At 44.0% G+C, this 23,565-nt stretch overlaps 1 protein-coding gene across 12 annotated transcripts in view; it reads left to right on the plus strand.

Annotated features, from left to right (window-relative positions):
- depdc5 (DEP domain containing 5, GATOR1 subcomplex subunit) overlaps positions 1 to 23,565 on the plus strand; it is a 250,444-nt gene that overhangs the window by 32,696 nt on the left and 194,183 nt on the right. For all 12 annotated transcript variants that reach the window (XM_063031849.1, XM_063031837.1, XM_063031844.1 and 9 more), the window contains 4 exons: positions 4,786 to 4,864; positions 5,616 to 5,677; positions 13,940 to 14,009; positions 18,499 to 18,571. In XM_063031849.1, the coding sequence (XP_062887919.1) occupies positions 4,786 to 4,864; positions 5,616 to 5,677; positions 13,940 to 14,009; positions 18,499 to 18,571 (284 nt within the window). The remainder of the gene's footprint in view (positions 1 to 4,785; positions 4,865 to 5,615; positions 5,678 to 13,939; positions 14,010 to 18,498; positions 18,572 to 23,565) is intronic.

Raw genomic sequence — 23,565 nt, forward strand, 5'->3', positions numbered from 1 at the left:
CACCCAGATCAACCATATTGCTCTGGGATTGGAATTAACTGCAAGGTTGAGCAAATAAGGGCATTGGGTCTCTTGCCTTAAAGACTGTTGAGGAACTTATAGCAGGTCAGCTGATTTAAACCTGGAAGCAATTGATCTGTGTAAGAACTGTATTGTGTGTGGTGCCTTCAGCTGCTGACCAAAGAAAGTGATTTAAGAAAAAATGATTCTTTTTTATAAAAGTCTTGTTATTTTTTTTAAAGATGACATACCTTTAATGGGAGGAAGGCAGCAGGAGATATCATAGAGATGCACTTGAAGTGTGCTTGGCCTCCCCAAGTCATCCACGTTTGGTTTGGTGTGCAAGGTGTAACCTGGTTCTGTTGCAATGGCGTCTGAAATAGCCTGAGGGTGTTGACATTTAGGAGGAGTGGTCCATAGGATGGAAGCTTCCAATAAGACCAAAGGGAGATATTTAGTAGAACATTTGAGAAGAATCGGAGATTATGCTAAATTTTAGAAGATGTAGAAATGAGAGAGCCATGTCAATGTCTGAGAAACATAAATGGGATGAATGAGCGTTTTTGTTGGCTTTTGAAACAAATGGATTTCGCTTGCATGATTCGGTCAATGAGAGCTTTCTGGAAACTGCTGGGAGAAATCCTTCGGGGTGAGCTCTGCACAATGACTGTGTCTTCTATATCATTGGTTAAGCCTTGGACATAGAAACCATAGAAAACTACAGCACAGAAACAGGTCTTTTTGGCTGTGCCGAACCATTTTCTGACCTGCACACGGACCATATCCCTCCATACACCTCCCATCCATGTATCTGTCCAATTTATTCTTAAATGTTAAAATAGAACACGCATTTACCACCTCATCTGGCAACTCATTCCATATTCCCACCACTCTCTGTGTGAAGAAGCCCCCCCTAATGTTCCCTTTAAACTCCCCCCCCCCTTACCCTTAACCCATGTCCTCTGGTTTCTTTCTCCCCTTGCCTCAGTGGAAAAAGCCTGCTTGCATTCACTCTATCTATACCCATCATAATTTTATATACCTCTATCAAATCTCCCCTCATTCTTCTACGCTCCAGGGAATAAAGTCCTAACCTATTCAACCTTTCTCTGTAACTGAGTTTCTCAAGTCCTGGCAACATCCTTGTAAACCTTCTCTGCACTCTTTCAACCTTATTTATATCCTTCCTGTAATTTGGTGACCAAAACTGAACACAGTACTCCAGATTCGGCCTCACCAATGCCTTATACAACCTCATCATAACATTCCAGCTCTTATACTCAATACTTTGATTAATAAAGGCCAGTGTACCAAAAGCTCTCTTTACGACCCTATCTACCTGTGACGCCACTTTTAGGGAATTTTGTATCTGTATTCCCAGATCCCTCTGATCTACTGCACTCCTCAGTGCCTTACCATTAACCCTATATGTTCTACCTTGGTTTGTCCTTCCAACATGCAATACCTCACACTTGTCTGTATTAAAGTCCATCTGCCATTTTTCAGCCCATTTTTCCAGCTGGTCCAAGTCCCTCTGCAGGCTCTGAAAACCTTCCTCACTGTCTACTACACCTCCAATCTTTGTATCATCAGCAAATTTGCTGATCCAATTTACCACATTATCATCCAGATCATTGATATAGATGACAAATAACAATGGACCCAGCACTGATCCCTGTGGCACACCACTAGTCACAGGCCTCCACTCGGAGAGGCAATTCTCTACTACCACTCTTTGGCTTCTTCCATTGAGCCAATGTCTAATCCAATTTACCACCTCTCCATGTATACCTAGCGACTGAATTTTCCTAACTAACCTCCCATGCAGGACCTTGTCAAAGGCCTTACTGAAGTCCATGTAGACAATATCCACTGCCTTCCCTTCATCCACTTTCCTGGTAACCTCCTCGAAAAACTCCAATAGATTGGTCAAACATGACCTACCACGCACAAAGCCATGTTGACTCTCCCTAATAAGTCCCTGTCTATCCAAATGCTTGTAGATTCTGTCTCTTAGTACTCCCTCCAATAACTTACCTGCTACCGACGTTAAACTTACCGGCCTATAATTTCCCGGGTTACTTTTCGATCCTTTTTTAAACAACGGAACAACATGAGCCACTCTCCAGTCCTCCGGCACCTCACCTGCAGACAGCGACATTTTAAATATTTCTGCCAGGGCCCCCGCAATTTCAACACTAGTCTCCTTCAAGGTCCGAGGGAACACCCTGTCAGGTCCCGGGGATTTATCCACTTTAATTTTCCTCAAGACAGCAAGCACCTCCTCCCTTTCAATCTGTACAGTTTCCATGATCTCACTACTTTATTCCCTTAATTCCATAGACTTTATGCCAGTTCCCTTAGTAAATACAGACGCAAAAAACCTATTTAAGATCTCCCCCATTTCCTTTGGTTCCGCACATAGCCGACCACTCTGATCTTCAAGAGGACCAATTTTATCCCTTACAATCCTTTTGCTCTTAATATACCTGTAAAAATTCTTTGGATTATCCTTCACTTTGACTGCCAAGGCAACCTCATGTCTTCTTTTAGCCCTCCTGATTACTTTCTTAAGTATTTTCTTGCACTTCTTATACTCCTCAAGCACCTGATTTACTCTCTGTTTCCTATACATTTCATACAACTCCCTCTTCTTCTTTATCAGAGTTGCAATATCCCTGGAGAACCAAGGTTCCTTATTCCTATACACTTTGTCTTTAATCCTGACAGGAACATACAAACTCTGCACTCTCAAAATTTCTCCTTTGAAGGCTTCTGACCTACCGATCACATCTTTGCTAGAGAACAACCTGTCCCAATCCACGCTTTTTAGATCCTTTCTCATTTCTTCAAATTTGGCCTTCTTCCAGTTCAGAATTTCAACCCTGGGACCAGATCTATCCTTGTCCATGATCAAATTGAAACTAATGGTGTTATGATCACTGGAACCAAAGTGCTCCCCTGCACAGACTTCCATCACTTGTCCTAACTCTTTTCCTGACAGGAGATCCAATATTGCATCCCCTCTAGTTGGTCCCTCTATATATTGATTTAGAAAACTTTCCTGAACACACTTTACAAACTCTAAACCATCTAGACCCCTAACAGTATGGGAGTCCCAATCAATATATGGAAAATTAAAATCCCCTACCACCACAACTTTATGTTTCCTGCAGTTGCCTGCTATCTCTCTGCAGATTTGCTCTTCCAATTCTCGTTGACTATTGGGTGGTCTGTAATACAATCCCACTAATGTGGCCATACCTTTCCTGTTTCTCAGCTCCACCCATAAGGACTCAGTAGACAAGCCCTCTAATCTGTCCTGCCTGAGCACTGCTGTAATATTTTCCCTAACAAGCAATGCTACTCCCCCACCTTTCATTCCTCTGCCTCGATCACATCTGAAACATCGGAACCCTGGAATATTAAGCTGCCAGTCCTGCCCCTCCTGTAGCCAAGTTTCACTAATTGCTATAATGTCATAATTCCACGTGTCAATCCACGCCCTGAACTCATCCGCCTTCCCCGCAGTACTCCTAGCATTGAAATATGTACACCTCAGAAGATTTTTACCACCACTCACAACCTTTCTATTAGCGGATTTGCTTGAACTTTTAACATCATTTATTTTCACCCCAGCCACACTGTCAGCTCTGGCACTCTGGTTCCCATCCCCCTGCAAATCTAGTTTAAAGCCTCCCCAACAGCACTAACAAACCTCCCTGAAAGGATATTGGTTCCCCTGTAGTTCAAGTGTAACCCGTCTCTCTTGTACAGGCCCCACCTGCCCCAGAAGAGGTCCCAATGATCCTGAAATTTGAAACCCTGCCCCCTACACCAGTTCCTCAGCCACTTGTTCATCCTCCAGAGCATCCTATTCTTACCCTCACTGGCACGTAGCACAGGTAGCAATCCTGAGATTACCACCCTCAAGGTCCTGCTTTTCAACTTCCTACCAAGCTCTCTATACTCACTCTCCAGGACCTCCTCACTTGTCCTTGCTACGCCATTGGTACCGATGTGCACCACGACATCTGGCTGATCACCCTCCCACTTCAGAATGTCATGCAAGCGATCAGAGACATCCTTGACCCTGGCACCCAGGAGGCAACAAACCATCCTGGATTCTCTGTCACGACCACAGAACCTCCTATCTGTACCTCTAACTATCGAGTCCCCTATCACTACCCCTCTCCTCTTTTTCCACCCTCCCTCTGCACTGCAGAACCAGACTCAGTGCCAGAGATCTAGCTGCTGCAGCTTGTCCCAGGTAAGTCATCCCCCTGAACAGTATCTAATGTGGTATACTTGTTGTTGAGGGGAATGGCCACAGGGGAACCCTGCTCTGCCTGCCCTTTCCTCTTCCCTCGCCTGACAGTGACCCAATTTCCTGTCCTCTGCTCCTTTGGCGTAACTACCTCCCTGTAGCTACTATCTATAATCTCCTCATTCTCCCGAATGATCCGGAGGTCATCCAGCTCCTGCTCCAGTTCCCTAACGCGGTTTGTTAGGAGCTGCAGCTGGATGCACTTCTTGCAGGTGTCGTTGTCAGTAAATGCAGTAAATCAATAAAAGCCATAGCCTGCTAGGTCACACTCTCATACTTGGTCAGTGACAAAGATACTGCTGCTTGTGCAGGTAATGTCAGCACATTCTGGCAGTAACACCAATATTTCCCTGCAAAGTTCTTGTGTTTGATTGGGGAAAGGAATATTCTGACAAAATTCTGTTCATGGGGAAAATGTTTAAATTATAATTGTAACATTATTGGTGTCCATTTCAAAGGTGGTGTTTCGATCTACTTCTGCCATGGTCTACATTTTCATCCAAATGAGTTGTGAGATGTGGGACTTCGACATCTACGGTGAGGAAAACGTACACTGTAGTGGGAAAGAAAAGCCTGGCAGCATCTGTACAGAAGCTAGGATCTTTGTTTAATTATTTGTACATCTATACAGAAGCTAGGATCTTCTAGCTTCTACAATAATAATCGTTCAGTGCAGGTTGGAATCACTCTTGTTCTCTGACCACACCAGCAGTGTGGGGACTCTTGCTTCAAAATAATGAGTAGGCCAAGATTTGGGAAGTAAGGCTTCAACCATTCAGATGGAAAATTTCTTCATCCTGTGGCTGGCTAGTGAATCTTTGGAATTCTCCACCCAAGAGAACAAGAGGTTCACTTGCTGAGAATGTTTAAGAGGGAGATCATAGAAACATAGAATATAAAACATTACACTACAGTACAACCCCTTTGGCCCGTAATGTTGTACTGGCCTTTTAAAATACTCCTCTAATGTGTCTTCTATCACCACCCTTGGCAGGATGTTCCATGCATTCATCACTCTACATAAGAAAAAAGAGAAAAGCTTACCTATGACCTTCCCCTGTGCTTTCCTCCCCTCACCTCTGTATTGAAATGTTCTTCTAATCAGTGAATAAAAATGGGCCAAGAGTTGGATGGCTGTCTCAGTAGCCTTGCTGTTGGACCATTGACCTTGATTTGGCAAACTTTTCACTTCTCATTTCTGACTGGAGAAACACTTTGAGTAAGTTGCAGATGTTTGCACTAACATTTTGCTTTCTTAACCATTCTGTCATATTTTTCCCTCATTTAGGTGACTTGTACTTTGAGAAGGCTGTAAATGGTTTCCTTGCTGACTTCTTTGCCAAATGGAAGGTAAATAAAATAAGAAAATGACTGGGAACTGATTGTGGAAGATTTTGTTAAGTTTGGAATGCAGTATGCTGAACTCAATGCAGTACTGGATGGCTGCTGACAATATGGCACTTATGAGTTATTTAATTCCTGCCATAGACTTCCCACACAGGGACAAAACACTGAAAAAGAAAAGGTAGAGAATATTCTTTGGGTGTGGACTTCAAGAGAGAGTTGTACAAGTGCAGAAGGACATGCTGCCATACTGTGTCTGGGGTAGGCAGTGGGCAAACCAACACAGGGTTACCTGACCTCGGGTTCACCAACGTATCTGTTGCAGATGCACCTGTCCAATGATTATTCATGGTGGCCACCGTATTTGTGGAGATAAAGACCTGTTTTCACACTGAGGACACTTTCTGTTGTGTTGGACTACAAGCATGCTAAATGGAATAAACTCAGAGCAGATCTGGCAGCTCAAAAACTGGGCACCCATGAGGCACTATGGACCATCAGCAACACTACTAGTATGCACCACCAGCATCTGTGACCTTGTGATACAGTATAGTGTTTGGTATTCTCTTGCTGTGCCATTGCTAACAAGCCAGGGGTCAGCAGTAGATAGAGTTAAACATGAAATTCAAACCCGGTGAAGTTGCAAAGCAGGACCTAGTGTTCAACAACAAATACAGATTGAGCTGAGCACTCTTGCCATCATATCAGGTCAAAGCTCTGCAGTCCTGCACTATCGTTCTAAAAGGTCCCAGGAACTTAAATTGCAAGGTTCCTGGAAAGGTGGGACACGGGATGCAGGTGCTAAAGACAAGGTTAGGGTATTTGCAGTGCTGTTGGACCCAGTGATGCTCCACTGTGGTTTCTTTCTGAGATTCAAACCATCAAATAAACCATTCTACGGCCTACTTGACTCAGTCCATGTAATGTCAAGAAATGGCCGTGAGCACCGAACATGGTATAAACTTGGGACAGAGAACATCCCAGTTCTACTCCAGAACTAGCTGGTCCAAAACAGTTCCAACATGGACATGCACCCAACAATGGGGACAGTTCCAGGCTCATCTTATTGTGGAAACGCAAGTGGACCAACTGCAAATTCAGGTCAGGTTGACAAATCTGTTACAAAGATCTTATCTCCTGACATCCCATCACCTTTCTACTGTTGACATGTCACATTTCTTTCCACTGCAATGTGTTGCTTCAATGACACTGACAAAGCTTTAGTAAGCATTCAGTCCTCTGCTACCAATACACAGTATGTATCATCTTTAAAATACACTAAAGTTGCTTGGTCAGTTTACTCTCTTAAGTTCTTCTCCAAATTCAAAGTAAGTTTATTGTTGAAGTATGTTTACATCATCAATGACTACCCTGAGATTCATTTTCTCTCAGGCATTCACAAGGAAATAAAGAAATGCAATAGAATTTGTGAAAATACTAAGCAAAGACTGACAAACAGCTAATGTGCAAAATAAGACAAATTGTGCAAGTAAATAAAGGAATGAATACCGTGATACTGAGAATATGACTTGTAGAGTCCTTGAAAGTGAGTCTATAGGTTACAGGTGAGTGAAGTTGTCCACGCTGGTTCAGGAGCCCGATGGTTAGAAACACAGAAAACCTACAGCATGATACAGGCCCACAAAACTGTGCCGAACATGTCCTTACCTTAGAAATTACCTAGCGTTACCCATAGCCCTCTATTTTTCGAAGCTCCATGTATCTATCCAGGAGTCTCTTAAAAGACCCTATTGTATCTGACGGCTCCACTGTCGCCGGCAGCCCATTCCACACACTCACCACTCTCTGCGTTAAAAAAAAACTTAACCCTGACATCTCCCCTGTACCTACTTCCAAGCACCTGAAAACTGTGCCCTCTTGTGTTAGCCATCTCAGCCCTGGGAAAAAGCCTCTAACTATCCACATGATCAATGCCTCTCATCATCTTATACACCTCTGTCAGGTCACCTCTCATCCACTGTTGCTCCAAGGAGAAAAGGTTGAGTTCACTCAACCTATTCTCATAAGGCATGCTCCCCCAATCCAGGCAACATCCTTGCAAATCTCCTCTGCACCTTTTCTATGATTTCCACATCCTTCCTGTAATGAGGTGATCAGGGTCCTATATAGCTGCAACATTACCTCTTGGTTCTTAAACTCAATCCCATGATTGATGAAGGCCAGTGCACCATATGCTTTCTTAACCACAGAGTCAACCTGTGCAGCAGCTTTCTGTGTCCTATGGACTGGGACCCCAAGATCCCCCTGATCCTCCACACTGTAAAGAGTCTTACCATTAATACTATATTCTGCCATCTTATTTGACTTACCAAAATAAACCACCTCACACTTATCTGGGTTGAACTCCATCTGCCACTTCTCAGCCCAGTTTTGCATCCTATCAATGTCCCACTGAAACCTCTGACAGCCCTCCAAACTATCCACAACACCCCCAATCGTTGTGTCATCAGCAGATTTACTAACCCATCCCTCCACTTCCTCATCCAGATCACGAAGAGTAGGAGTCTCAGAACAGATCCCTGAGGCACACCACTGGTCACCAACCTCCATGCAGAATATGATCCGTCTATAACCACTCTTTGCCTTCTGTGGGCAAGCCAGTTCTGAATCCACAAAGCAATGTCACCTTGGATCCCATGCCTCCTTACTTTCTCAATAAGCCTTGCATGGGGTACCTTGTCAAATGCCCTGCTGAAATCTATATACAATACATCTATGGCTGTACCTTCATCAATGTGTTCAGTCGCATCCTCAAAAAATTCAATCCTGCTAATAAGGCATGACCTGCCTTTGACAGATCCATGCTGACAATTCCTAATCATATTACGCCTCTCCAAATGTTCATAAATCCTGCCTCTCAGCATCTTCTCCATTAATTTACCAACCACTGAAGTAAGACTCACTGGTCTATAATTTCCTGGGCTATAATCTCTACTCACTTTCTTGAATAAGGGAGTAACACCCGCAACCCTCCAATTCTCCAGAACCTCTCCTGTTCCCATTGATGATGCAAAGATCATTGCCAGAGGCGCAGCAATTTCCTCCCTCACCTGCCACAGTAGCCTGGGGTACATCTCATCCGGTCCCGGCGACTTATACAACTTGATGCTTTCCAAAAGCTTCAGCACATCCTCTTGCTTAATATCTACATGCTCAAGCTTTTCAGTCCACTGTAAGTCATCCCTACAATCACCAAGATCCTTTTCCGTAGTGAATACTGAGCAAAGTATTCACTAAATACCTCTGCTATCTTCTCTGGTTCCATTACACACTTTTCCACTGTCACACGTGATTGGTCTTATTCTCTCATGTCTTATCCTCTTGGATTTGACATACTTGTAGAATGCGTTGCAGTTTTTCCTTAATCCTGTCCGCCAAGGCCTTCTCATGGCCCCTTCTGGTTCTCCTAATTTCATTCTTAAGCTTCATCCTGCTAGCCTTATAATTTTCTAGATCTCTATTATTACCTAGTTTTTTGAACCTTTCATAAGCTCTTCTATTCTTCTTGACTAGATTTACAACAGCCTTTCTATACGACGGTTCCTGTACCCTACCATCCTTTCCCTGTCTCATTGGAGTTCTGTCTCTATGCAGAACTCCACACAAATATCCCCTGAACATTTGCCACATTTCTCCCATACATTTCCCTGAAAAACTGTTCCCAATTTATGCTTCCAAGTTCCTGCCTGATAGTCTCATATTTCCCCTTACTCCAATTAAACACTTTCCTAACTTGTCTGTTCCTATCCCTCTCCAATGCTTTGGTAAAGGAGATAGAATTGGATCACTATCTCCAGAATGCTCTTCCACTGAGAGATTTGACATGTGACAAGGTTCATTTCCCAATACCAGATCAAGTACAGCCTCTCCTTTTGTAGGCTTATCTACATATTGTGTCAAGGAACCTTCCTGAACACACCTAACAAACACCACCCCATCTAAACCCCTCACCCTAGGGAGATTCAATCGATATTTGGGAAATTAAAATTTCCCATCACGACAACCCTGTTATAGAAACATAGAAACATAGAAAATAGGTGCAGGAGTAGGCCATTCGGCCCTTCGAGCCTGCACCGCCATTTATTATGATCATGGCTGATCATCCAACTCAGAACCCAGCCTTCCCTCCATACCCCGTGACCCCTGTAGCCACAAGGGCCATATCTAACTTCCTTTTAAACATAGCTAATGAACTGGCCTCAACAGTTTGCTGTGGCAGAGAATTCCACAGATTCACCACTCTCTGTGTGAAGAAGTTTTTCCTAACCTCGGTCCTAAAAGGCTTCCCCTCTATCCTCAAACTGTGACCCCTCGTTCTAGACCTCCCCAACATCGGGAACAATCTTCCCGCATCTAGCCTGTCCAATCCCTTTAGGATCTTATACGTTTCAATCAGATCCCCCCTCAATCTTCTAAATTCCAACGAGTACAAGCCCAGTTCATCCAGTCTTTCTTCATATGAAAGACCTGCCATCCCAGGAATCAATCTGGTGAACCTTCTTTGTACTCCCTCTATGGCAAGGATGTCTTTCCTCAGATTAGGGGACCAAAACTGCACACAATACTCCAGGTGTGGTCTCACCAAGGCCTTGTACAACTGCAGTAGTACCTCCCTGCTCCTGTACTCGAATCCTCTCGCTATAAATGCCAGCATACCGTTCGCCTTTTTCACCGCCTGCTGTACCTGCATGCCCACTTTCAATGACTGGTGTATAATGACACCCAGGTCTCGTTGCACCTCCCCTTTTCCTAATCGGCCACCATTCAGATAATAATCTGTTTTCCTATTTTTGCCACCAAAGTGGATAACTTCACATTTATCCACATTAAATTGCATCTGCCATGAGTTTGCCCACTCACCCAACCTATCCAAGTCACCCTGCATCCTCTTAGCATCCTCCTCACTGCTAACACTGCCACCCAGCTTCGTGTCATCCGCAAACTTGGAGATGCTGCATTTAATTCCCTCATCCAAGTCATTAATATATATTGTAAACAACTGGGGTCCCAGCACTGAGCCTTGCGGTACCCCACTAGTCACCGCCTGCCATTCTGAAAAGGTCCCGTTTATTCCCACTCTTTGCTTCCTGTCTGCTAACCAATTCTCCACCCACACCAATACCTTACCCCCAATACCATGTGCTTTAAGTTTGCACACTAATCTCCTGTGTGGGACCTTGTCAAAAGCCTTTTGAAAATCCAAATATACCACATCCACTGGTTCTCCCCTATCCACTCTACTAGTTACATCCTCAAAAAATTCTATGAGATTCGTCAGACATGATTTTCCTTTCACAAATCCATGCTGACTTTGTCCGATCATTTCACCGCTTTCCAAATGTGCTGTTATCACATCCTTGATAACTGACTCCAGCAGTTTCCCCACCACCGACGTTAGGCTAACCGGCCTATAATTCCCCGGTTTCTCTCTCCCTCCTTTTTTAAAAAGTGGGGTTACATTAGCCACCCTCCAATCCTCAGGAACTAGTCCAGAATCTAACGAGTTTTGAAAAATTATCACTAATGCATCCACTATTTCTTGGGCCACTTCCTTAAGCACTCTGGGATGCAGACCATCTGGCCCTGGGGATTTATCTGCCTTCAATCCCTTCAATTTACCTAACACCACTTCCCTACTAACATGTATTTCGCTCAGTTCCTCCATCTCACTGGACCCTCTGTCCCTTACTATTTCTGGAAGATTATTTATGTCCTCCTTAGTGAAGACAGAACCAAAGTAATTATTCAATTGGTCTGCCATGTCCTTGCTCCCCATAATCAATTCACCTGTTTCTGTTTGCAGGGGACCTACATTTGTCTTTATCAGTCTTTTCCTTTTTACATATCTATAAAAGCTTTTACAGTCCGTTTTTATGTTCTCTGCCAGTTTTCTCTCATAATCTTTTTTCCCCTTCCTAATTAAGCCCTTTGTCCTCCTCTGCTGAACTCTGAATTTCTCCCAGTCCTCAGGTGAGCCACTTTCTCTGGCTAATTTGTATGCTACTTCTTTGGAATTGATACTATCCCTAATTTCTCTTGTCAGCCACGGGTGCACTACCTTCCTTGATTTATTCTTTTGCCAAACTGGGATGAACAATTGTTGTAGTTCATCCATGCAACCTTTAAATGCCTGCCATTGCATATCCACCGTCAATCCTTGAAGTGTCATTTGCCAGTCTATCTTAGCTAATTCATGTCTCATACCTTCAAAGTTACCCCTCTTTAAGTTCAGAACCTTTGTTTCTGAATTAACTACGTCACTCTCCATGTTAATGAAGAATTCCACCATATTATGGTCACTCTTACCCAAGGGGCCTCTCACGACAAGATCGCTAATTAACCCTTCCTCATTGCTCAAAACCCAGTCCAGAATAGCCTGCTCTCTAGTTGGTTCCTCGACATGTTGGTTCAAAAAACCATCCCGCATACATTCCAAGAAATCCTCTTCCTCAGCACCTTTACCAATTTGGTTCACCCAGTCTACATGTAGATTGAAGTCACCCATTATAACTGCTGTTCCTTTATTGCACACATTTCTAATTTCCTGTTTAATACCATCTCCGACCTCACTACTACTGTTAGGTGGCCTGTACACAACTCCCAGCAGCGTCTTCTGCCCCTTAGTGTTACGCAGCTCTACCCATATCGATTCCACATCTTCCCGGCTTATGTCCTTCCTTTCTATTGCGTTAATCTCTTTTTTAACCAGCAACGCCACCCCACCTCCCCTTCCTTCGTGTCTATCCCTCCTGAATATTGAATATCCCTGAACGTTGAGCTCCCATCCCTGGTCACCCTGGAGCCATGTCTCTGTGATCCCAACTATATCATAATCATTAATAACAATCTGCACTTTCAATTCATCCACCTTATTACACTTTTCCAGAATCTGTCTTCCTATCTGCACCTTGATGTCCCTGTTACTTTTGCGTAGTATATATATAAAAAAAACACCCAGTGGAGTTATTGACCCTTCCCAGTTCCCAACTTCCACCCACAGACGGCAGCCGTGACACTATCTCTGATCAACAGTGCCACCCCCCCCCTCTATTTTGCCTCCCTCCCTGTCCTTTCTGAAACGTAAAGCCTGGCAGTCTAAGTAACCATTCCTGCCCTTCAGCCATCCAAGTCACTGTAATGGCCACAACATCATAGCTTCAAGAACTGATCCGTGCTCTAAGCTCATCTGCTTTGTTCATGATACTCCTTGCATTAAAATAGACACATCTGAAACCATCGGTCTGAGCGTGTCCGTTCTTTATCACCTGCCTATCCTCCCTCTCGCACTGTCTCCAAGCTTTCTCCATTTGTGAACCAATTGCCTCTTCCTCTGTCTCTTCAGTTCAGTTCCCACCCCCCAGCAATTTTATTTAAACTCTCCCCAATAGCCTTCACAAACCTTCCCACCAGGATATTGGTGCCACTGGGATTCAAGTGCAAACCCATCCTTTTTTTACAGGTGACACCTGCCTCATAAGAGTTCCCAATGATCCAGAAATCTGAATTCCTGCCCCCTGCTCCAATCCCTCAGCCACGCATTTATCCTTCACCTTACTCTATACACTTGTCACATGACACAGGCAGTAATCCCGAGATTACTACCTTTCTGGTCCTGCTTCTCACCTTCCTTCCTGACTCCCTGTAGTTTGTTTTTAGGACCTCCTCCCTTTACCTACCTATGTCATTGGTACCAATATGTATCACGACCTCTGGCTGTAGGATAATAACTATTCCTGAACCTGGTGGTGTGGGACCTGAGGCTTCTGTATCTTCTGCCTGATAGTAGTAATGAGAAGAGAGCATGGCCTGGGTGGTGGGGGTCCTTGATAATGGGTGCTCATTGTAAATGTGCTCGATGATGTGAGGGCTTTGCCTGTGTTGGACTGGGCTGAATCCACCACTCCATCCAGTGGATATCATTGATTACTCTCAATTGCACAACTCCCTTTCCAACAGCACTGAGAGAATACCTTCAGCAGAGGGACAACATTTCAAGAAACCAGTTCACCACTATCTCAGGGGTAATTGGGTCATCACTGATGCTTAGATCTCAAAAACTGAATAAATATAACAAATTTTCATTATATTTCTTCTCTCCTTTAGCAAGAAAAACACTTTCTTTTGATCTCATAATCTGATACTAAGAGGAGAAAATAAATATATTGCAATATAAATTTATGCCACAATTAGAGTCTTATCAAAGGAGATATTATAATTCAATTTTTTTCCACTGTCCTTTAATTTTAGGAGAAGAATTGCAGCCATGAAGTGACGGTTGTTCTGTTTTCTAGAACTTTCTATGATACCAAGTCCGCAGGTAAGTTTGTCTTTTAAGCTGGGACTTTGTCCAGAAGGGACTTGTGATCACCTCAGTAGGAGTGGTTGAAAATGAAAATGGAGGCTGTTCAGCCTATTGTGTCTGAAGTTGGAGAAGAGCCTCCAGCACTTAAATTACACAAATGCTGGAGGAGCTCAGCGGGTCTGCTGAAGGGCCTCGGCCCCAAACGTCAACTGTACTCTTTTCCATAAATGCTGTCTGGCCTGCTGAATTCTTCCAGCATCTTAAGTGTGTTGTTGGGATTTCCAACATCTGCAGAGTTTGTTGTATTTGTGTTCCGCGGTAAATCCCACCTTCCAGGGCAAGGTCTATAGCCCAGCAGGTTACTGCATTTCAAGTAGTTATCCATGTTTCTGTCAGTTCCTGTCCCTGTCTCTGTCTTGGTCTCTGTCCCAGGGTGTTCAAGACTACCAACCATATTGTGGGAGAAAACATTTTCCTCTTGTCCCCTCTAACTCTTGTTTCTTTTTTAATCACTCAGCTGAAGGGAATGTGTTGTTCCATTGGGCATGTACCAGCAGGCACAAGGACAGCTTTTGACTTACTATTATAGCACTGTTGAATGGTCCTTCGTACGATAACATTTCGTTCTGCTTTCTGTTATTGGTTTTCCACTGGTGAGACTCAATACACTGGTGAGATTGAATAACTTGTATGGATGGCATGCAAAACAAATTTCATACTCTACCTTGGCACATATGATGCTATTAAACCAATTTATAGTAATCTACATTGACAGCTCATTGCTTATTGCATTTCGTTTAAGTTTCCAGTTCAATCTTCCTCATACCTGGCAATATCTTCGTAAATCTTGAGTGCATTTACACCTTTCTTGTAGTTTGGTGATCGGAACCGTGTGTGCAGTATTCACACTTCCGTCTCACTCATTGTACACAGTTATATGGGAACCTCCCTGCTCATAATCAAAACCTTGGTTGATAAAGTAAATCTTTTTAAAATGATGTTAATGATCAATCCCGCCACCGTTTAAGGACATACACTCTAAGGTTCCCTTGTATTTGCTCATGACGGAGAAACGATGGTTGGAGATTCTTTAACAGCCTGAGATGTATTCCATCTTGGCCTGGTGACGTATCCGCTTTCAGACATTCTGAGAACCTTCATAATTCTCCTTTAACTATGTTTCTCACACTTTGGGGTGGCAAGGTAGTGCAGTGGTTAGCACAATGCTTTACAGTGTTAACAACCTGGATTCAGGTCTCGCCTCTGTTTGTAAGGAGTTTGTACATTCTCCCTGTGACTGTGTGGGTTTCCTCTAGCTGCTCCAATTTCCTCCCACATTCCAAAATGCGTGTGGATTAATGGGTTATTGGTCACGTGGATATAATTGGGTGGTGCAGCAAGTTGGGCCATAAGGGCCTGTTACTGTGCTGTATCTCTAAATAATTAAATAAAAATGCTTTCTCCTGAACTGCAGTATCAGCATTACCGCCTCCCCGCCTCCCCGCCGCAACCACCAACATTCATAAACGCAGCTGTGAAATATTCACCCATACTACCTTCTTTCCTCAGCTATCAGCTTGCTCATTATAAACTTTGGTGCCCTCTCTTTCCTCTTCTTCTTTCCCCTTCTTTTCTCCCACTTCCCCCACCTCTTCTTCCCCCCACCCCCCCACGCTCAGCTTTCTGCCATTTTGTAACTTGATTCACCTTGTCATCCTTTGGGACTGTGGATTGACAGTGAGACAACTGGTGGGACATTTTTATCCTGCAGTCCCACGAGTGCCATCAAGGTGCTGGTCCCCGTGCATTTCTACTGAATCATTCCTCAGCTGAGTGCAATAGGCCTTACTCCAGTCTGGAACTTTAACTCCTATTTTATCTTTGTCCTTTTCTACACTGATGGACTCTTGCTGGTGGACTCTATAAAACAGTTTAGCTTGGAAATCTGCACTAATTGTGCTGCTGCCTATAGTTTGTTGCTGTTTTGGGTGTTAGCTGTTGAGAAATACATCACTGACTCAAGTTAATTTGCTTACATTTATATAAAATTAATGGTCACATGTAAGGCCCAAGTCTGAAGTCAGATGTGCTTTAATTCATATTCAGATTTACTTATCAGATATACATTGAAACGTGGTGAAATACATCATCTGGGTTGACAACCAACACACCCAACGTTGTGTTTTCTTTAATTATGTGTCATATTTGTACCAACGACCTAGGTAGGAAAAGGGAGGAAGTCTTGAAGAAAGAATATAGTGAGTTAGGTAGAAAACTGAAACACATGACCTCCAGGGTAGTAGTCTCTGGATTGCCTGTGCCATGTGCAAGGGAGGGTAAGAATAGGATGATTTGGCCGATAAATGCTTGGCTGAGGAATTGGTACAGGGAGGCTTACTTTCAGATTTCTGAATCTTTGGGATCTCTTCTGAGGAAGGTATGGCCTGTACGAAAAGGATGGGTATCAACATTGTACCAGGCAGTTTGCCACAGCTGTTGGGGAGGGTTTAAACTCAGATGTCAGGGGGATGGGAACCAAAGTGAAAGGGTTGAGGATGGGGTAAGGACATCCAAGGGCACAAATTGTCTCAAAAGGACAGGCAGAGGGGATAGTGTGGCTCTGTTGGTAAAATATGAAATCAAATCATTAAAAAGAAGTGATGTAGGATAGGAAAATGTCGAATCCTTTTGGGTAGAGTTAAGAAGCTGCAAAGGTAAAAAGACCCTGATGGGTGTTGAACACAGACCTCCAAACAGTAGCCAATATGTGGGGTTCAAATTATAATAGCAGATAGAAAAAAAAGGCATGTAAAACAGGCAATGTCATGGAGGACTTCAATATGCAGGTTGATTGGGGAAAATCAGGTTGGTGCTGGATCCTAAGAGAGAACTTGTAGAATGCCTAAGAGATGGCTTTTGAGAGGTTTGTGGTTAAACCCACTGGGAAAGACAATTTTGGATTGGTTTCCACATCCTTCCTGTAGTGAGGTAACCAGAACTAAGCACAGTACTCCAAGTAGGGTCTGACCAGGGTCAAACATAACTGCAACATTACCTCTCAGCTCTTAAACTCAATCCCATGATTGATGAAGGCCAATGTACCGTATGCCTCCTTAACTACAGAGACAACCTGTGCAGCAGCTTTGAGTGTCTAATGGGCTTGGACCCCAAGATCCCTTTGATCCTCCACACTGCCAAGAGTCTTACCATTAATACTAAATTCTGTCATCATATTTGACCTACCAAAATGAACCAGTTCACACTTATCTGGGTTGAATTCCATCTGTCACTTCTCAGCCCAGTTTTGCATCCTATCAAGGTCCCGCTGTAACCTCTGACAGTCCTCCCCGCTATCCAGAACAACTCCAACCTTTGTGTCGTCATAGTCAGGATGTCAAAGGTTACACAGAGAAGGCAGGAGAATGTTGTTGAGCCATGATGGAATGTGGAGTATGGAGTAGTCCCGATGGACCAAATGGCCTAATTCTGCTCCATTCTGTTATGGTCTTATTTAAAGGATTTTTTTGGGAGGAAAAGTCTGTGACTTCATGTATTCCCTCACTGACTGTAATATCTTTTTCTTTAATGAATGTCCTTGCTGCATATGGTTCTTTGGCCTTCTCACCAGCTCATCACTGGCATCCTGCACCTCTGCTCACGGAACTGAACAGGTGCTGAGAGTCATTATGTCACACACTGTTTTTTTTTTTGGATTCATGCTTTTTGTTATCCCCATACACTTTCCCCAGTAACATTACCTGACCTTCTGATGCACATCAAGTTACTTTACCACCACCTTACAGATCCTGCTGCATGGCCCGATGTTTTTATATTTTTCATTGTTGTTAACGTTGTTTCCGTCTCAAGAGTAAATTCCAATGTCCAGTTCCTTTTAGTCAAATCATCTGATAACTGAGCTCCACAAGAAACCCTGGGGTTCAGCTCTCCAAACCTTCACTTTCAGCCACTCCCTGCTTTCCATTGCTCTGTGAGTGCTTTTGTCAACAAAATCTCATCTGCTTGTCATCCTGATAACTGCCCTGCCGTTGATGTTGGCCGCTTCAGTGGGACAGATATTGAACTGGTTCTTCTCACTGCAAGGCAGAACTGCTGAACAAGTAGTGTATCGTGTGCCTGTTCGCAGCCCTGGCCGCCTCTGCCCCTCCCCCGCAGCCCTGGCCGCCTAGTGGTTAGCACAAAACAGGGTTTCTGATCACCATTTGGGGTTTGATTTCAGCCATGGCCTGTGAGGAGTTTGTACGTTCTCTCTATGATCGTGTGGGTTTCCTATGGTTCTGGGGATGCTACGTTGGTGCTTGAATCATGGCGACACCTGCAGGCTGCCCAGCACATTCTCTGACTGTGTTAGTTGTTGACCCAAACAATGCATTTCACTGTATATTTTAGTATTTCCATGTAAACATGACAAATTTAGCTGATCTAATCTAATAACTATGATCCTATCCTCCTGCTTTCACATGCATATCTGTTGTGTTGGTTCCAGATGAATTTCCTGAGAGTCACCGATCCTCTATTCAGCAGGACCATGAGGGAAGATTCTATGAAGACTTTTATAAGTAAGTTTTTAATAAAATTGACTTGGATTGTCCTGACGAAGGGTCTTGGCCTGACATGTCGACTGTACCTCTTCCTAGAGATGCTGCCTGGCCTGCTGCATTCACCAGCAACTCTGATGTGTGTTGCTTGAATTTCCAGCATCTGCAGATTTCCTCGTGTTTGGTTTTTCCTTGTCTTCCACTCTGTGAGGCATGTGTTTCCCTGAGTGATATCAAACTAACTCTATGTCATGGAAGGAAGTGATTCACTGGGACCCAAAGTTTTAACTGAACATCAGGGTTATGTTTCTGCCTTTGGTTTACTATGTGTAGATTCATAACAAAGTTTTATCTGTTGGTTTAGTCTTTGATGTTATTTGGGAAAATATCCCAGGGGAGGCAGCAGGGTGTCAGGTTAGTTATAATAAGCAGCTGGAGCAGCTAGTGAATAGTTCATCTTGAGATGCTGTTTCTACCAAACAATTTTGATCCTTAGAATTATTTATCATGTTGTCAGTTGTTTGCTCTCACTTTCAACTTCCACCACTGGCTATCCGTCTCACGAAGAGAGCCGAGTGTGTAAGCCTCATGTAGTGGCTCCTCACTGGCAACACACGGGAACTGAACTCCTTTCAGACTCGGATAAAGCTACGGAGGGCAGGGAGGAGGCCTGGCCCCTGTGCACATAACATGCAAGCCCACTGGTCTGCAGACACACCCTGGTGCTTGTAAACCAGATCCCTAGCTATAGGTAAATAGTCCCACTGCCTTATGGGTAGCCTCAGGAGAGACGAGGAGTAAACCCAGACAGCAAATCCAGAGTGGAGCCCCTCAGGCAGATGGATGTCATTGAACATCCTTCCAGCAGCTCCTGCAGCCAAGCTGTTGCCAAAAGTATTGCTTCATAAGCTTTGCTTTAGACTTCACTGGTGAGGCCAAGAGGGCGATCTTGACAACTGGGCATCTCAGGATCTCCATACCTTCCACCCAGGCTTGTGATGATGATGATCACACATTGTCCTTCAAGACCGACAGATGCTAACCAACCATACAAACCCATTATCCCCAACTCCATGCATCCTTATCTAATTGATAAGTCTTTCTTATCCATTGCAGCAACTTATCGAATGTCTTTTGGAAATCGAAATTTCCTGTTTGCCTGTATCCACCCCACTCATTATATCCTCAAAGAACTCCAGTAAGTTTACCAAACAGGACCTACCCCTTCATGAATCCATGCCGTGTCTGTGTGAAGGAACCACTTCTATCCAGATATCTCATTTTTTCTTCCTTATTTCCCAAATACAGACATTAAACTGTTATAGTTGTCCACCTTTTACCTACTCATCATTTTTTAAACAATGCAGTGACATTCACTGCCTACCAATCCACCATGACACTCCCAGAGTGCAGAGAATTTTGGTAAATTATCACAAACCCATCTGCTATGTCTTTCGCCATTTCTTTAGTACCTGGGATGCAACTCGTCAGGACCAAGAGACTTGTCTACCTTTACGCCCTCTAGTTTTCTCATCGCAGCCCCTTAGTGATGGTGTTAATCTGTCTTCCTGTTTTTGCCAAAAGGTGGATAACCTCACAATTATTGATTTAAACTGCATCTGCCAAGCATTTACCCACTCAACCTGCCCAAATCACATTAAACCTGCATTCCCCACTCAACCTGCCCAAATCAACCTGTCCAAATCATATTAAACCTGTATTCCCCACTCAACCTATCCAAATCACATTAAACCTGTATTCTCCACTCAATTTGTCCAAATCACATGAAACCTGCATTCCCCACTCAACCTGACCAAGTCACATTAAACCTGTATTCTCCACTCAACTTGTCCAAATCACATTAAACTTGCATTACCCACTCAATCTGCCCAAATCACATTAAACCTGTATTCCTCTTGCAGCTCGTACTCCCCACCAGCTTCATGTTGTCTGCAAACATGGAGACATGACATTTCACTTCCCCATCCAAATTACTGATACATATTAGGAATAGCTGGTGCTCCAGCACTGATCTCAATGCACCTTATCAGTGCTGCTGCTGCTCAGAATAAGACCCATTAATTCTTGTTTCTTTTTGCTTTGTTTTGTTTTTCTGTCAGCTCTTTGGTCACAACAGCACAACCAATCTTACTAATTTCACCTGCAGTAGCTTCTTCTCCCCAGCCACATCACTTTTTGAGTCTGTGAAACCATTTATCATAGCAGCAGCTTGTTGTAGCTTGTGTCTTCTGTTACGTACCCCGTAACTGGGTTGCCAAACCAGCAGAAATAGACCACTTAGTTGGAGTCTGGTTTAACAGAAGCTAATAAAGTTTTATTAAAGAAGTAAGTAACACAGTACTCTAATCGTAAGGATATAAATGCAACAGGTTAGCAATGATAAAACACACACGTACACAGACTAGGGTAATAGGAATCAACCAAGCTCTATCGCAGTCTAGGGGTAAAATGATCAGTCACAGTACTCTAATCGTAAGGATATAAATGCAACAGGTTAGCAATGATAAAACACACACGTACACAGACTAGGGTAATAGGAATCAACCAAGCTCTATCGCAGTCTAGGGGTAAAATGATCAGTCTCAAGTGACGCAGAGTTCAGTTCAGCTTAGTACTGTTCGCAGTAATGGGTGTTGTGCCGTTGGAGGAAGAGAGAGAGAGAGAGAGAGAGATATGCAAATCTGATTCAGCAGACCTTTGATGTTCTTTGCAGTTGGCTTTCGGGTGGACCCTTTGTTATGTCTTCTGTGGTCACCGACTGTGACCCCTCCACTCCAGATACGACTGTTCTTCCGCGGTGAACCCGGCACCCAGGCAAGGGCGGACACACACACCAGGTTCCCGCCGATCGTACCCTTTCGCCCTGTGCGTCTATGGTCGGTTCCCGTGATCAGTCCTCCAAACTCCTACCAACTTGTGGGAGCACACCGCTCTTCCAGGGTCTCGTTATCTTGTGATCTCGTGGTGTGTGTTGTGCCTTAGCAAACCTGTTCTTTTTATCCCCCTGCTGGGGTATCGTCTGTCCATCAAACTTCAAACAGTTCAGTTTCAAAGCAACCGGTCTGTCAATATTCTGAAATGTGTTTCTTTCTCGTTAATCTCTCTCTTCTCTCATATTAGCATTTTGAATGTTTCTCCATTGTCTCCCTTATCTCTCTCATCAGCATCAATCTTCTGATAGCTTGGTTTGTCATCACACCCCTATCCTTCAAAGGATTTTTACCGGGGTAAAAATTATGAGCATGAATACGTTATTAGATACACACTAATATACAGGGTCATCAGCTATTCGGCTAATACAGAGAACTTTATGTTGTCAACACCTTGACAGACAGTCAGCAACCACATTTTCCGTTCCTTTTATATGTGTTATTTTAATATCCTCTAAGACCAGACTCCAACTTAGCAACCTTTTGTTTTTATCCTTCATAGTGGCCAAAAACACTAATGGGTTGTGATCAATGTAAGTTCTCAGTGGTTTCCATCCCGGACGAATATAACAAAGGTCGTCCCAGACAAACTTAGCATTCTTTGGCAAGAGCTTAGTAAGAGGGAGGGTAATACCCGCAAAGTTTTTCCAAAACTTCCGATAGTACCCCATCATCCCCAAGAACCTTCTCAGGGCTCTCTTGCCTGTCGGGGTGGGGACTTCCGAGATAGCCCGCACTTTAGCCTGCATCGGTGCCAGCTGCCCCTGTCCTACCACAGATCCCAGATAAGTGACCTTTGCGTGGCTGAATTCACTTTTTGCGAGGTTCACTGTCAGGCTGGCTTCAGCCAGCTTTTTAAACAGTTCCTCTACTGCCACAATGTGCTCCTCCCACGTGTCACTCCATACCACTAAATCGTCTGCGTTCCTTAGCCCTTTTGTCACTGAATTAATCATCCTATAGAGGTGTTGCTTACTAGGCTGACCTGATGTGACAACAACACCATGTCCCGCTTCTTTGCATCGCCTCAGGACATCCGGACATACGTCTGCGTGCCAGTTAGTTGGCTTTATCAGCAGCTCGCTCTGTTCGGGGGTTAAGTGAGAGAACTCATCAGCAAAGTTGGCCAAAACAATAGAGTTCTCCCATCTGGTCGGCACCATACTTATCTTTTCAAAATGGGTTTTCCCCTTATCAGGTGGCACCCTAGCCTCATTAATTTTCGTGATAACACCAACTAGATCTGTTTTCTGATCGTGGTAAGCTTTTAACATGTTAATAGCCTGTAACTGTGTTAGCTCATGTCTACAATAGTCAATAGCATCCTTCCTCCTGTGCGGCCAGTAAAACTCTTTCATGATTCTATCGACTGTTTTCCTCACCCCAAAATGTCCACCGGGGGGTATCTTGTGGGCCAGGTTAAAAATCTCATCCCTATAAATTTTTGGCACTGTCACCTGGTGTACCACCCACCCTTCCTCATCTGCGGGCATGGTACTTGGTCTCCATTTCCTCATTAGTACTCCCTCCTTCACATAATAGCCCACTGGCTCCCTTTTTAATTCTGCTTCGGAGAGAGCTGTCTCCGCCAAAACCATCAGCTCCTCGTCTCGCTCCTGTGCCTGTATAAATTCCTTCCTTGCTAATGATAAGTCTACCTCAGCTTCCGTTTCACTACACCCCTTCTGACTTTCTAACCTCTCCTGGTACAAGGCTGGTAAAAACGTCTCAGTTAAATCTACATTCGCTTCGTCAGCCTTTCTGGACATGCGCCGAGTCACTGCGCAAACGGGATAAACCTGTGAGTCCATGGGCGGGCCTCAATGCTGGCAGGCTGGCTTGTCAGTTTTACTGCTGAGAACACATTTCCGCCGGCGAGGTCATTACCGAGTAAGACCTCCACGTCTTCCACTGGTAATTCGGGCCTCACCCCTATCGTGACCGGTCCGGAGACCAAGTCGCTTTTTAGGTGTATCTGGTGCAAAGGTACTGCTTCAGTCCCTTTCCCAATGCCTTTTATGACCCTGACCTCTCCAGTCTGGGTCTCTGAACTAAAGTCTAACA

The sequence above is a fragment of the Mobula hypostoma genome, chromosome 23 (assembly GCF_963921235.1).
Source record: "Mobula hypostoma chromosome 23, sMobHyp1.1, whole genome shotgun sequence".
Lineage (NCBI taxonomy): Eukaryota > Metazoa > Chordata > Chondrichthyes > Myliobatiformes > Myliobatidae > Mobula > Mobula hypostoma.